Source organism: Halichoerus grypus, chromosome 4, assembly GCF_964656455.1.
Source record: "Halichoerus grypus chromosome 4, mHalGry1.hap1.1, whole genome shotgun sequence".
In the NCBI taxonomy this organism is placed as follows: Eukaryota; Metazoa; Chordata; class Mammalia; order Carnivora; family Phocidae; genus Halichoerus; species Halichoerus grypus.
Window position 1 is genome coordinate 150,125,720 of NC_135715.1, and position 13,317 is coordinate 150,139,036.

At 37.2% G+C, this 13,317-nt stretch overlaps 1 protein-coding gene across 1 annotated transcript in view; it reads left to right on the plus strand.

The window, feature by feature from the left end:
- The window catches only part of ANKAR (ankyrin and armadillo repeat containing), a 73,926-nt gene that overhangs the window by 41,182 nt on the left and 19,427 nt on the right, over positions 1-13,317 (plus strand). The window contains exons 11-15 of the mRNA XM_078071108.1: positions 844-1,085; positions 5,097-5,265; positions 10,409-10,650; positions 11,041-11,194; positions 11,279-11,440. Coding sequence (XP_077927234.1) covers positions 844-1,085; positions 5,097-5,265; positions 10,409-10,650; positions 11,041-11,194; positions 11,279-11,440 — 969 coding nt within the window. The remainder of the gene's footprint in view (positions 1-843; positions 1,086-5,096; positions 5,266-10,408; positions 10,651-11,040; positions 11,195-11,278; positions 11,441-13,317) is intronic.

Sequence of the window (13,317 nt, forward strand, 5' to 3'; positions counted from 1 at the left end):
TATCCACAGCTCTAATGTAGATTTTGGGCACACATGAAATGCTCCATAAATATTTGTTGACTGAATAAATGAATGAATAAAAAATATAGGTAGTATCCTAAAACTATTTAGTGTTCCTAAAAACATGTACAAAAAGCTCTGTGTCCAAAAAGCGAACCATAGATAAGTCATGAAGGAGGTTTCATTTCAAGTGGATAAATAAATAAAGCCCTAATTTTACCTGTTATATTCTCCAGCATTTCTTGTGTGCTCTAGAGGATGTTCTTTTATTTCTCTTACATTGAACTGCTATATAAGCATCTAGCTGAAGCCAGATTTTCTATTTTTCATCTTATCCAGTGATCTCCATCCTTGAATCAATTGTTATTAATGAAGCTAAAGTTGCTTTTTACTAGATTCAGCACTTTTTGTTTTCAGTTGCTTGCAAAAAAAAATGGGTAAAATATAATAAAATGCTGAACTAATTGCACAAATACCACCCCAAAAATTGGATGAAATATCAAAACTGAACTCTGTCATATGGTAGCTCAAAGAATTTATTCATCCATCATCTTAAGCCAAAAGTCCATGGTTCCAAGGTGGCTTCAAGCTGCCAATATGAAATATAGGCTTGTGTGCTGTGTGAACATCAAATGTGTGAACAATGAGAGTTGCCTGAACTGTAGAGAAGACAGAAAAAAGTATATTCATATAGTTTCAAATAATTTTATAAATATTTCATAGAATTATTTGCTAATTGTTTATATGGCAATGACCATAACCATTATTTAGATTTTATCATAATAAGTTAACTATAAATGGTTACAAATAATTCATGTTTTTTTCTTGATTTCTTCATTACAGGTACCATTCCTGCCTTAATTAATCTATTAAAAGGTTCCAAAATAAAATTACAGTGCAAAACAGTTGGGTTATTGAGTAATATCTCAACCCATGCGAGCATAGTGCGTGCTGTAGTAGACGCAGGAGGCATTCCAGCTCTCGTCAACCTGCTGGCTTCTGATGAGCCTGAACTACATTCTCGCTGTGCGGTCATTTTATATGACATTGCTCAACTTGAAAACAAGGATGTTATTGCCAAATATGTAAGTTTCTTTTCATAGAATATCATTTTGACTGACAATAATTCCCTTATATAGAAGCTAGAAAGGTACACACCCATGTTATCATGCAGCGGTGAAACTCCCAGGGAAGAACTCCAGTCTCAGGGAAGATGGCAAAGAACAAACCTGCCACAATCCCATGAGTGCCAAAAGTAAACAAGAGCAAGATAGTACTAGAGCAAGCACAGCAGAGGGCATGAGCTCCGGCAGAGTTGTCTGATTCCCGTGTCCCTTTCTCCCAAGGCAACACAGTGGGCCCCAAGGGAGGCTACCCATGCATTGGGTTTGTGTTGCCCCAGAAGAATCTCGAGCTTAAGACCCCTGTCACTTTGGTAGCAGTCAGTAAGCCAGCCTATTCTTTGAAGGGAGACGTTCCTGCACCTTTCAAGATTACTGGCTGCATAAAAATCCTGAGGAATGGCTCAGGTGAAAGAGCTGTGATGATCTTGGCGCACTCCAGTACATGTAGGAGTGCAAGAGGCCCAGGGAGGACTGTTTCTCAACAAAAATATCTGGTGAAACTATCACCTGGGATAACGTGGAAGGCAGGCCAAGTACCTACTTAGCTCTACGATGTGGTTGCTTCTTGTTTATGAGAAGATATTATACGAAACACTCCCACTTTCGCTATTTCTGTTCTGGCTGGAAAATGTAGTCTAACTGTATACCAGAAAGTTACTTTTTGTGAATACCAAGCAGTCTTTGCCATGCTGTAGTTCCTCAGTTAACACCCACCTTATTGTGTCTGCTAATGTTTTATTTAAGATCTTTTAGTAGATAGTTAAAAGATTATTTTTATACTTTTCTTCAGGTGATGCTTCTTCACCAGGGACTGAGTCATTTAACATCATAAAATGTACTCTTTTTGTCAAGTGTAATACTTTTGCCCTGAATTCTATCTTGTCCAGAATTATGTTTATGATCTCTGTTTCCTTTGTGTTCTCATGTTTAATTTGGCTTTGCCTATCCTTTTTAACTTTTTTTTGAGTCATTTCCTGTTGGTTGGTTTGTTATCATTTGGAAAATATATTAGAAATATAGACACCCCAGGCCCACCGCTATAGTTAGTCTTTATTTATTTAGAACTTATAAATCTCCAGTTAACCTAACAATTAACTGGAGTTAGGATAAGTGTGTCCCTTGTATACAGTGTGTTTAGGTTTTGCTTTGCCTTTCACTTTTTATTGAGTATAACCCATTTACATTTATTGACATGACATTTAATCTTAGTTCTGTCATAGTTTGTTATTATTATTTTTTAATCTTCTATATGGTCAGTGTCTTCTTTCTCTTTTTATCTTTAAAGCCCAGGACTGACAGATCAACATTAGTTACCTATTTTTCCTTTGGTATAACTTTTCAACATGTATATTCATCTTTTATTTTTGGAATGTTTTCCTGAATTTGTATGTTTAAGTATTTTTTTTTCCTGTAGTATTCTTTTAGTCCATTCACACAAGTACTTTTTGTGAGTTTCTTAGATGGCAGATTTTATTCTAGATGTTGGGGTGATAGCAGTGAATGACACAGACAAAACCCCAGTGTCATGGGACTTGTAGTTGGGAGTAGCAAGACAATAAACAAAGCAAATAAACCAAATATATAGTATGTTAGGTGACAAGAAGTGATAAGGAGGAAAGTAAAGCAGAGAAGGGGAAGGGGGGAGTTGGCATTTGAAGTTGGCATTTGAGTACAGACCTCAAGTAGGTTAGAGAGTATGTCATGTTTTTCTGTTGGGAAGAGCACTCCAGGCAGAGGAGACAAGTGCAAAGTTAATGGAAGTTGGAATGTGCCTGGCATGTTCAAGGAACAGCAGGAAAGCAAAAGTAGCTGAGGGGAGAGAAATAGGAGATGCTTAGCTGGGTAGGGGTGGAACACATCAGGTAGGGCCATGTGGGCACCTGTTAGACACCTTGGCTTTTATGCTGAGTGTGTTAAGCCATTGAATGATTTTGTTCTGGGAAGTTCGTGGAGAGATGTATATCACTTTACCTTCTGTTTTGAAATAGGTGGGCAAGGGTGGATGTTGCGAGACTGATTAAAAAACTATTATGGTAATCCAGATGACAGATAATGATGTCTTGGACCAGGATGATAATAGTGGAAATGGTGAGACGTGATCACATTCTGTATTATATTTTGAATGTTGAGTCACCAGGTTCTGTGGGAAAGTTGAAAGATCTGGAGGGACCTCAAAAGAGACTAAGAAGGAATGGCCAGCAAGGTAGGAGGAAACCTGAAGAATCTGTTGTCCTATCAGCCAAGTGAAGAAAGTGTTTCAAAGAGGAAAAAATGATCAATAGTGTCAAAGCTCTTGTAAGGTGAAAGTCAAATACTGACCACTGAATTTATTGGTCTGAATTAAATGACCACCTATCTGTGGAAACACTAATTATTTGTGTATTGTATCACCTTTTCCTGTCTTACATAGCTATCATTTTTTCTCTAGTCCTTTTCCACTCATTGTTTCATTTTATTTCATTTTTCGTTTTTTCTCAATCCTATCTTGTCACTTGCTATGTTTTTCAGCATTGATTTATTTTTGTGTTGATTACAGTTTGGCTTTTACATTTCTCCACATCTTTCCTGAACTTTTTCAGCTCTCATTTCATCTCCCCTGTCTCAAAAAAAAAATCTTCCCTGAGCTCTGATGTCTCTCCTGTGCATTCTTGTTTTATAGAAGTGATTGCCTCATTAATTTTTTCATTGATAATAATATACCACTTTTGGTTACAATTTCATCTATTTTGTGGCAATATTTTTTTGATGAGCCGTTTTCATCTGCCATAAGGTTTTCTATTTTTTTCTTAAATATATTTGGACAGATGCTGTTCTAGTTCCTTTATGATCATTACTCATCTTTGAATTAGATACGTTCTTTCTGGCCTGGCTATTTGCAGGAAGTATATGTGGGAAGGGGCCCAGTTCTGGGCTAGCAAGGATATGACTTATGCCACAGATTTGTATGGATGCATGGATCCTTTCAGCTTTACTTTTCCCTAAGCCGACAGAGACTGGTACATAGTACCTCACAATGTAGCTTCTGTTTCCTCCACAATGCAGAGTCCATCTCTTCCTTTTTATCTCACCAATAGATTACTTCTTCCAAACATACCTTGTCAGTATGATTCATTGCTAATCCTTGCCTTCCTTAAGTTTTGAAACTTTATGCTAAATAGACCCAGGAAAGAGCCTGCATACCCATTCCTATTGTTTCAGACAGAGAATTGTGTATTTCTTTTTTCTGACCCTCAAAGTAGAGGCAACTCATTTAGGGAAACTGTGCTCTGCTAGCATTTCCTGTGGACAGCAGCCGTGGGGTATCTCTCTCATCTCTGCTGGTAACTCACACATACTTACTGTGACTCAACAGTATAGATGCCTCCTGCCTTCATGGAAAATGAGATTGCATTTCTGTTTATCTTTCTTAATACTTTTGCATTATTTCTGTTAATAGAGGGAAATGCCATCTTTACTCCATTTAAAATTAGGAAATTATATTCACATTTAAAAATATTCTGTGTTGCACAAATATAATTACCAATTACCAGCACAATGCCTGCAATGGCAAATATTTCCAAATTGGCAGTGTATTCAATTAATCTTACTCAGTTGCTTTACTTTTTAGAGATTTATTAAATGTTACAGTGAACTTGTAGCCTTGATTTATTTTGGTGGAGAGGAGGCCACTTTATGCTCAAACTTATATTAACTGTCATTTAATGTGACATACCAGTAGACACATTTGTGGGCAATCATCCTCTCCTACATAGCAGATATTTGTAGCAAGAAAGATTATAGACTTATGTTTTTAAATAAAGATTGCATAAATCTTATATAATTCAGTTGTTTTTTAATTTAAATTCAATTAGCCAACATATAGTACATCATTAATTTCAGATGTAGTGTTATACAACTCATCAGTTGCGTATACCACCCAGTGCTCATCACATCACGTGCCCATCAATCAGTTTTTTGTTTCTTTATTTTTAGAATGGAATCCCAGCTCTGATAAGTCTTTTGAAGTTAGACATAGAAAATGTGCTCATAAATGTAATGAACTGTATACGGGTGTTATGTATGGGAAATGAACAAAATCAAAGAGCAGTGAGAGACCATAAAGGCATCCAACATCTTATCACATTTCTGCGTTCTGATTCAGGTGAGCCTCAACTTCTGTATTATTCCTAAGTCATCAGATATATTAAGTGAAGCAATACAGGTTGGACTTGTCCTATATGAATACATGTCTGGATTTATCTTAGAATGGATCTACACATATATAATATAAACTAAATATCTGGAACACTCAAGTTCAAATGCTGGTTTATAAAAGGAATTGACTCTCAAAGCCATAGTTTAAAATAAAAGTTTAATTGGACTTTTTTATAAATGGAAATACTGGCACAAATCATGAAAATAATGCAGTTAATATACCCAGGGACTTGAGTAGATAACTCCTTGTGTGAATAACACATATATTGATCTTTGGGAACTATTTTATAAGTTACCACAAAAACTTCAGATTTGCTGTTAGATATTGGATAGCAAAATTCTAGGTCATCAGGTCTTTAGGCCAATTATCACACTCTGAAGTACATATCAGCACCAAGAACATCACAAGCTATGAGGTAGCTCTTGTCTGCGCTGCAAATGGTCTCTTAGGTTCTATAAGAATTATCTCATTTCAGTGAGCATACACATAACAGGGTAAGCTTCAAATCCATGGTTTTCCCCAAATTTGAGGGGATAAAAAATTGGGGAAAAGCTTGCCCATTTTTCTTCCTCCGCAGTTTATCATCTTTCTGTTCTAGGTTTTCAGGAATAAATACAGAAAAAATATGTTGGTTAACATGTAAGATAGGGTTATGGATAAGGGGGTTGTTGAAGAGAGCTTTCTCTTACTTTAGACCTTCAAAGTAATTATCATCTTCTAGGGACGCCTGGGTGGCTCAGTCGTTAAGCATCTGCCTTCGGCTCAGGTCATGATCCCAGGGTCCTAGGATAGAGCCCCGTATCAGGCTCCCTGCTCAGCGGGAAGCCTGCTTCTCCCTCTGCCTGCCGCTCCCCCTGCTTGTGCTCTCAATCTCTCTCTCTGACAAATAAATAAAATATTTTAAAAAATTATCATCTTCTAAGAACCTCTCCGTATGGGGAAATCATTTGAAAGTCCTTTCCCTTCATTACAAATTCCTAAGGTCATCTGCTCTAACTGGCCCTCCATCAATAACTATGCTCTACTTTTTTTTTTTTTTTAAGTAGGCTCCACGCCACTGTGTAGTCCAATGCAGGGCCTGAATTCACAGCCCTGAGATCAAGACCTGAGCTGAGATCAAGAGTCAGACACTTAACACCTGAGCCACCCAGGTGCCCCTACTTTATCGTTTTTAAGAATAGCATTAGCGATAATGCATAGAATCATCCAATCACTATGCCCTATGTTATGCAGCTGAAATAATATAACATTGTCCACTATGCTTCAATTTAAAAAAAAAAAGCATTAGAGGGGCACCTGGGTGGCTCAGTCAGTTAAGCATCTGCCTTCGGCTCAGGTCATGATCCCAGGGTCCTGGGATCTATCTAGCCCTGCATTGGGCTCCCTGTTGAGTGGGGAGCCTGCTTCTCCCTTTCCCTCTACCTGCAGCTCCCCCTGCTTATGCTCTCTCTCTGTCAAATAAATAAATAAATAAAAATCTTTAAAAAAAAAAAAGAAGTTTAAAAAAATAGCATTAGAGAGAGCCAGCTTTTATGCTTATTTTAGCCATAGAATTTTTACTTGTTTATAATTGTTATTTTATTATTTGTGTTTTATCTCCTTAATTAAAATTTAAAGATGGGGCGGGGCATGCCTGGGTGGCTTAGTTGGTTAAGTGTCCAACTCTTGATTTCAGTTCAGGCCCTAATCTTAGGGTTGTGAGATTGAGCCCTGAGTCTGGCTCCATGCCGGGTGTGGAGCTGCCTTAAGATTCTCTCCCTCTCCCTCTGCCCCTCCCCCGCCCTAAAAAAATGTAAAGACAGGAACTAGTTTTTCCCTATCCTTTTTCATCCTCCAAATCCTAGATGCTAGAACAAAGCACAAATTATAGAGGCCATTTGAACAAATAAACAGTAAATAAATTCATGAAAGAAAGCTATAGAAATAAATTGTTGAAATTGTTTCTTTTGGGTTCTTGCCTTATCTAAATGAAAGTAACTTATCCTATACTATAATCTATATTATCTCATTCCGAGGAAGATAATTTTGGGAAAAAAAGTTAATTATTTTTCTCTTCGTTTATAAATTATAAATGCTTCATTTATAATTTTAATGCTTTAACAAATAATTCTCTTGGCTGTTAGCTGGGTTGTTAAGTTGTAGGTGTTCACAAAGGAATTTTATTAATTCCAGTATCTTCTTAACCATTCTCAACCACTCTAAGATTTCATGCATTAAGGTAAAATGGCCCCAAAGCAGAGTCACAGCAGTTTCTTGAGATGAGGGATTTATTAACATCTTCTTAGTTTTGACCCCTGTCTCCAGGAGTTCCTCAACCTTTGTTGAGTTTGGTTTGGTTTAAGCCTTCGCTTCACCGATCTTTAGCTGCTTATTTCACACTCTTCCACTTATGTTTGTGACTGCATGCATACTCTCATTCCTGTAATGCTTCACATTTCATCTTTCTCATGGCACACAGTTGTCCTGTTCTGTGTTATTGACAAAGGTCTGTATGAAATTGAAATATGTAACAAAGTATACAAAATGCTTTTCAACTACAAACTATCAGCAAAACTTAAGGAGCACTTCATCCTTCTTAGAATGATTATTGACACATTTCACTGCAGATGTGTTTTCTCCACACTCCCTGGGATGTTAGGATTCCAGTAATAGACAGTATATGCAATCGTTACCTTCTGAAATCTGAAAACTTTGGAATTCTGTTCATAAGAGTTTTAGATAAAGACCATCTCCATTATGAAACTTCTTCTATCCAACTCTTGAAGTTGGGAGTTCCTCAGGCTCTGTTCTTGGTCTGCTTTTTTTTTTTTTTTTTTTTAATACAGCACACTCTCCTAAGCAGTTGTATTTACTCTTCAGAACTTTGTTATGGTTATAATCTATTCTTCCCAGTTCTCTATCCAAATCCCTGACCTCTCCTCTGAGCTTTAGAGCTAGTTTGGATTATTGAGGCACTAAGATAGCCCCTCTCCCTTTAGAATTTGGATCCAGTTGATAAGTAGACACAGGAATCAAATAGAGATCAAAACTTCAGCCATATTTCTGGAAAGTTGCTTTGAGAAAACAGAAAAAAAAAATAGTACTAAAAGAACAAAATAACCCAAGCCATGCATTTGTGATGACTGATTCTCCAATTAAGAAATTATGTAATTCAGGGTGCCTGGGTGGCTCAGTCATTAAGCGTCTGCCTTCGGCTCAGGTCATGATCTCAGGGTCCTGGGATCGAGCCCTGCATCAGGCTCCCTCCTCCGTGGGAAGCCTGCTTCTCCCTCTCCCACTCCCCCTGCTTGTGTTCCCTCTCTCGCTGTCTCTCTATCAAATAAATAAAATCTTTAAAAAAAAAAAAAGGAAAGAAATTATGTAATTCACTATTCCTTTTATGGGAGAAATGAGCAACATGCCTGAGTGTAGGAATTTCCACATTTTGGACTGACGCAGCAGTATGGGGTAAAAGAATGATCCACCCACACTCTCTTAATTTTAGTAACCTATTGGGTTTTGTTTTTTTTTTTAAGATTTTATTTATTTGTTTGAGACAGAGAGAGAGAGAGAAAGGGATGGGCAGGGGCAGAGGGAGAGGGAGAGGCAGGCTCCCCGCTGAGCAGGGAGCCTGATGCGGGGCTTGATCCTAGGACTCTGAGATCAGGACCTGAGCCGAAGGCAGATGCTTAACGACTGAACCACCCAGGTGCCCCAACCTATTGGGTTTAACAACATTTCAAGTATTACTAGAGTGATGTATGTAAAATGCAAAGTTGATCATATTTTTACCCTCTTTTAAATCATTCACTGGCTCTTTGTCACCTAGGATAAAGCCCAAATTTCTGTCATAGCCTATATGCCCTTCTAACCTTCTAATTCCAAATGGAAATGACCTTCCCATCACTTCCTATCACTCCCTCCCTCTCTTATTTTACTCTGAAGTAGTATGGAACATATTGCTATTTCATACTTCTGGCCTGTGGCTTGTTCCTCAAGGTCAGGGACTTTGTCTTGTCGGTTCATCACTGTTTTCTAATGCCTAGGACAGTGCCTGGCACGTAGTAGCTCCTCAATAAAGTATTTGCTGCAAAAGCAAATGATTGAATGATGAAAATATTCATAACAAAAAGTTAATATATTTGATATAAGTGATATATATATATATACATACATACATGTATACATATATACATGTACACATATATATATATATATATATATTTATAAATGGGTATGAACAAGAAGGCCTTAATAGAGATAACTAACCTGAATGACAGAAAGTAAGAAAATGCTAAAAAAAAAAAAAATATGGAAGTATATCAATTGTTGCTAAATCTTGAGGGAGTTCTCAGACTTACCCTTGCAACTTTTCTATAAGTTTTAAAGAGAACAAATACAACTGGTTAATAAGCATATATGAAACTATTTAGATTCACCAGTAACCAAAAATATGAAATAAAAGGAGACACAGTTTTTTGCCTATCAAATTAGCTAAATGTACGTATTTATTCTTAATGATGATATCTATACTTAAAAAGGTAAGGCCACATTGAAACTCTCATACTCTGATTATGGAAGGGTAAGATGCAATTATCATTTTTGGAAAGTAATTTACTGTGATATATTAAATTATTCCAGTAATTCCCGGGACTCTACACTAAGGGAAAAAACAGGAAGGAAAAATCCCTTTTGTGCCAAGATTTCTCCTACATATTGTTTAAAACAGTGAAAAGTTGGAAATGACATGTATTTTTTAAAAAGGTGAATGGATAAGGAAATGTGATACACTCATCAGTGGAACATTTAGGAGACACTGATGCTCACAAAGAATGGGAAAATGTTTTACTGGTAAATTAAAATGCAGGATGTTGTGCTTATAGTACAACTATATTAAATATGTCTATAACACTACTTAAATATATCTTTTCCTTTAAAAAGCGAATGAGAGTAAATGAAATATTTGTTGTTTGGGTGGTGAGAATCTGGACAGTTTTATTTCTATTTTTCTTATTTTCTCAATTTTCTATACACTCTATAAGTTTGATTTTGTAATATGGGAATCTATTTTTAAAAGGTTTATTTAACTGTGTCTTGAATTCATTTGAAGACGTGTTGAAGGCTGTATCTTCTGCTACAATCGCTGAGGTGGCGCGTGCCAATAGGGATGTTCAGGATGCTGTTGCCATGGAGGGAGCCATTCCTCCTCTGGTGGCTCTTTTTAAGGGGAAACAACTGAGTGTCCAAGTGAAGGGTGCAATGGCTGTGGAATCACTGGCTAGTTACAACCCGTGTATACAGAGAGCATTTCTGGAAAAATCCTTAAGTAAATACCTTTTAAAACTCCTCAAGGTAGGAACTTTATGGTAACTTGTCATTTTTCTTAGACAAACTATTCAATACTGAATTCAGTAAAGTGAAAAGAAAACTAAAACCAATTCCTGAATAAACTTTTTTTTAAGATTTTATTTATTTATTATTTATTTATTTATTTATTTTAGAGAGAGAGCACGAGCGTGTTGGGTGGGGGGGGGGGGCGGATCTCAAGCAGACCATGCCTGGTGTGGAGCCCAACACAGGGCTCGATCTCACGACCCTGAGATCATGATCTGAGCCAAAACCCAGAGTCAGACGCTTAACCGACTGAGCCACCCAGGTGCCCCTAGAATAGACTTTTTATAAAACATCCCTACAGTGTTCAATAAATGCTCATTGAAAGAATGGAATATTTTTTTTTAATAGGCGTTTCAAACAGATGTTAAGGAACAAGGAGCTGTAGCCCTCTGGGCCTTGGCAGGACAAACCCTGAAACAACAGAAGTATATGGCAGAACAGATTGGATACAACTTTATAATAAACATGCTTTTGTCACCATCAGCTAAAATGCAGTATGTTGGTAAGTTATTTCCTATGCATAAATTTGCACAATGTAGAGCAGCACATTGAAGTATCAGATATATTTCTTGCTTTTCTTGACCAGGAGGTGAAGCAGTCATAGCTCTAAGTAAGGACAGCAGGATGCATCAAAATCAAATATGTGAAGGGAATGGAATTGCACCGTTGGTTCGCTTACTGAAGATTAGTAAAATAGCTGAAGGCACACTTCTGAGTGTCATCAGAGCAGTGGGGTCCATTTGTATTGGTTTGTACATTTTTTCTCCATTCTTAAAATATCAGTAAGATACTTCCCTTCCTCTCTGTCCCCATTGATAAAGCCCTAAATCATACTTAATCTATAAAAGGCTTACCATTTTTTAAATTTCTCTAAGACCTTAATGAGTAAAAGTGGTGTAATTAGGAATTTTTTTTTATCAGCTTTGCCCTTCAACTCTGGTTAAAAAGGATAATGAGGACAATGAGCTTAGGCTGTTTTGAGTTAAAGGAATCTCATTGTTTTAAGTTTAAGAGAAAAATATTTCTTCTTTCCAATCTTAAGAACTATATGTTTTATATAGAATTTCTAATGCTGGGGCACATTTTTCAATTCCAGTTTTTTTCCATAATGATTCTTTCTTTATAAAGTGGCCGGGAGCGGGGGAATGGCTTAGTTGGTTAAGCATCTGCCTTTGGCTCAAGTCATGGTCCTGGAGCCCTGGGAGGGAGCCCCACATCGGGCTCCTTGCTCAGCAGGGAGTCCGCTTCTCCCTCTTCCTCCACCCCTCCTGCTCTCTCTCGCTCACTCTCTCTCAAATAAGTAAATAAAATCTTTTTTAAAAAAATAAAAGTGGCCAGTAGGTCTAGTTGTTCCTTTCACTGCAAAGGAACTAACATTTTGGGATGTCTGTAAAAGTGTTGTAGGATTGTCAGTGATTGATCTACCAAAAATAAAAATTTGAGTTCTTTGCTGAACTTCATGAATGTATGAAGCTGATTGTAGACTGTTTCTTGTAGATAAGAAAAAAAAATCTTTATTTGTAGTTGATTGTATTTCCTCAAAAAATAGTCTAGCTGAATGAAGAATGTAGGAATTGGTTTTTCTCCTTGCTTGAAAAAGCTACTTTGCAGAAGTTCATTAAAGCTCCAAGGCAGTCAGTCAGACAAAATAATGTTTCTTTTTTTAGTCAGAGCCTATGGTATAGATTATAGAGATTTCTAAAATTCTAATAGATGATAACATATATACAAAAATACTGTATGTGTGTGTGTTATGTGTGTGTGCGTGAGCACACACGAATGTAATTTCTTCTCATTACTTCACTTCAAAGCTGTCTACAAACCTGTCTACATTTGCCATAGACAAGGGGATCTCCAGCAGAACTACAGAAGAAAACTCTTGATTTCAAATTTACTAGTTTAGACTGGTTATACGTACACACACACCTCCCTTTTTCTTCCTCATCATGTTCATATTTTCTTCTATGTTCTTGAACATACATAACATATTTAAAATAGCTGTTTTAACATCTCTGTAATGATTTCCAACATCTATACCATTTCTGGGTCTCTTTCTATTGGCGGATTTTTTTTTCCTGATTATGAATCATATTTTCCTACTTCTTTGCATGCCTACAAATTTTAAATGTGGGTTTTTAAAGACCTATTGAAATAGTTTACATACAATAAAATATTTATTTATTTTTATAGATTTTCTTTCTTTCTTTTTTTTTTAAAGATTTTATTTATTTGTTTGACAGAGAGGGACACAGCTAGAGAGGGAACACAAGCAGGGGGAGTGGAAGAGGGAGAAGTAGGCTTCCTGCTGAGCAGGGAGCCCGATGCGGGGCTCGATCCCTGGACCTTGGGATCATGACCTGAGCCGAAGGCAGACACTTAATGACTGAGCCACCCAGGCGCCCCAAGATTTTATTTATTTCTGAGAGAGAGCAAGTGCGTGCGCAAGCATGAGGGCATGGGGGGAGATGCAGAGGGAGAAGCAGACTCCCTGCTGAGCAGGGAACCCCATGTGGAACTTAATCCCAGGATCCAGAGATCATGACCTGAGCTGAAGGCAGACGCTTAGCCGGCTGAGCCACCCAGGCGCCCCACAATAAAATATTTAAATAAAATATACAATAGAAT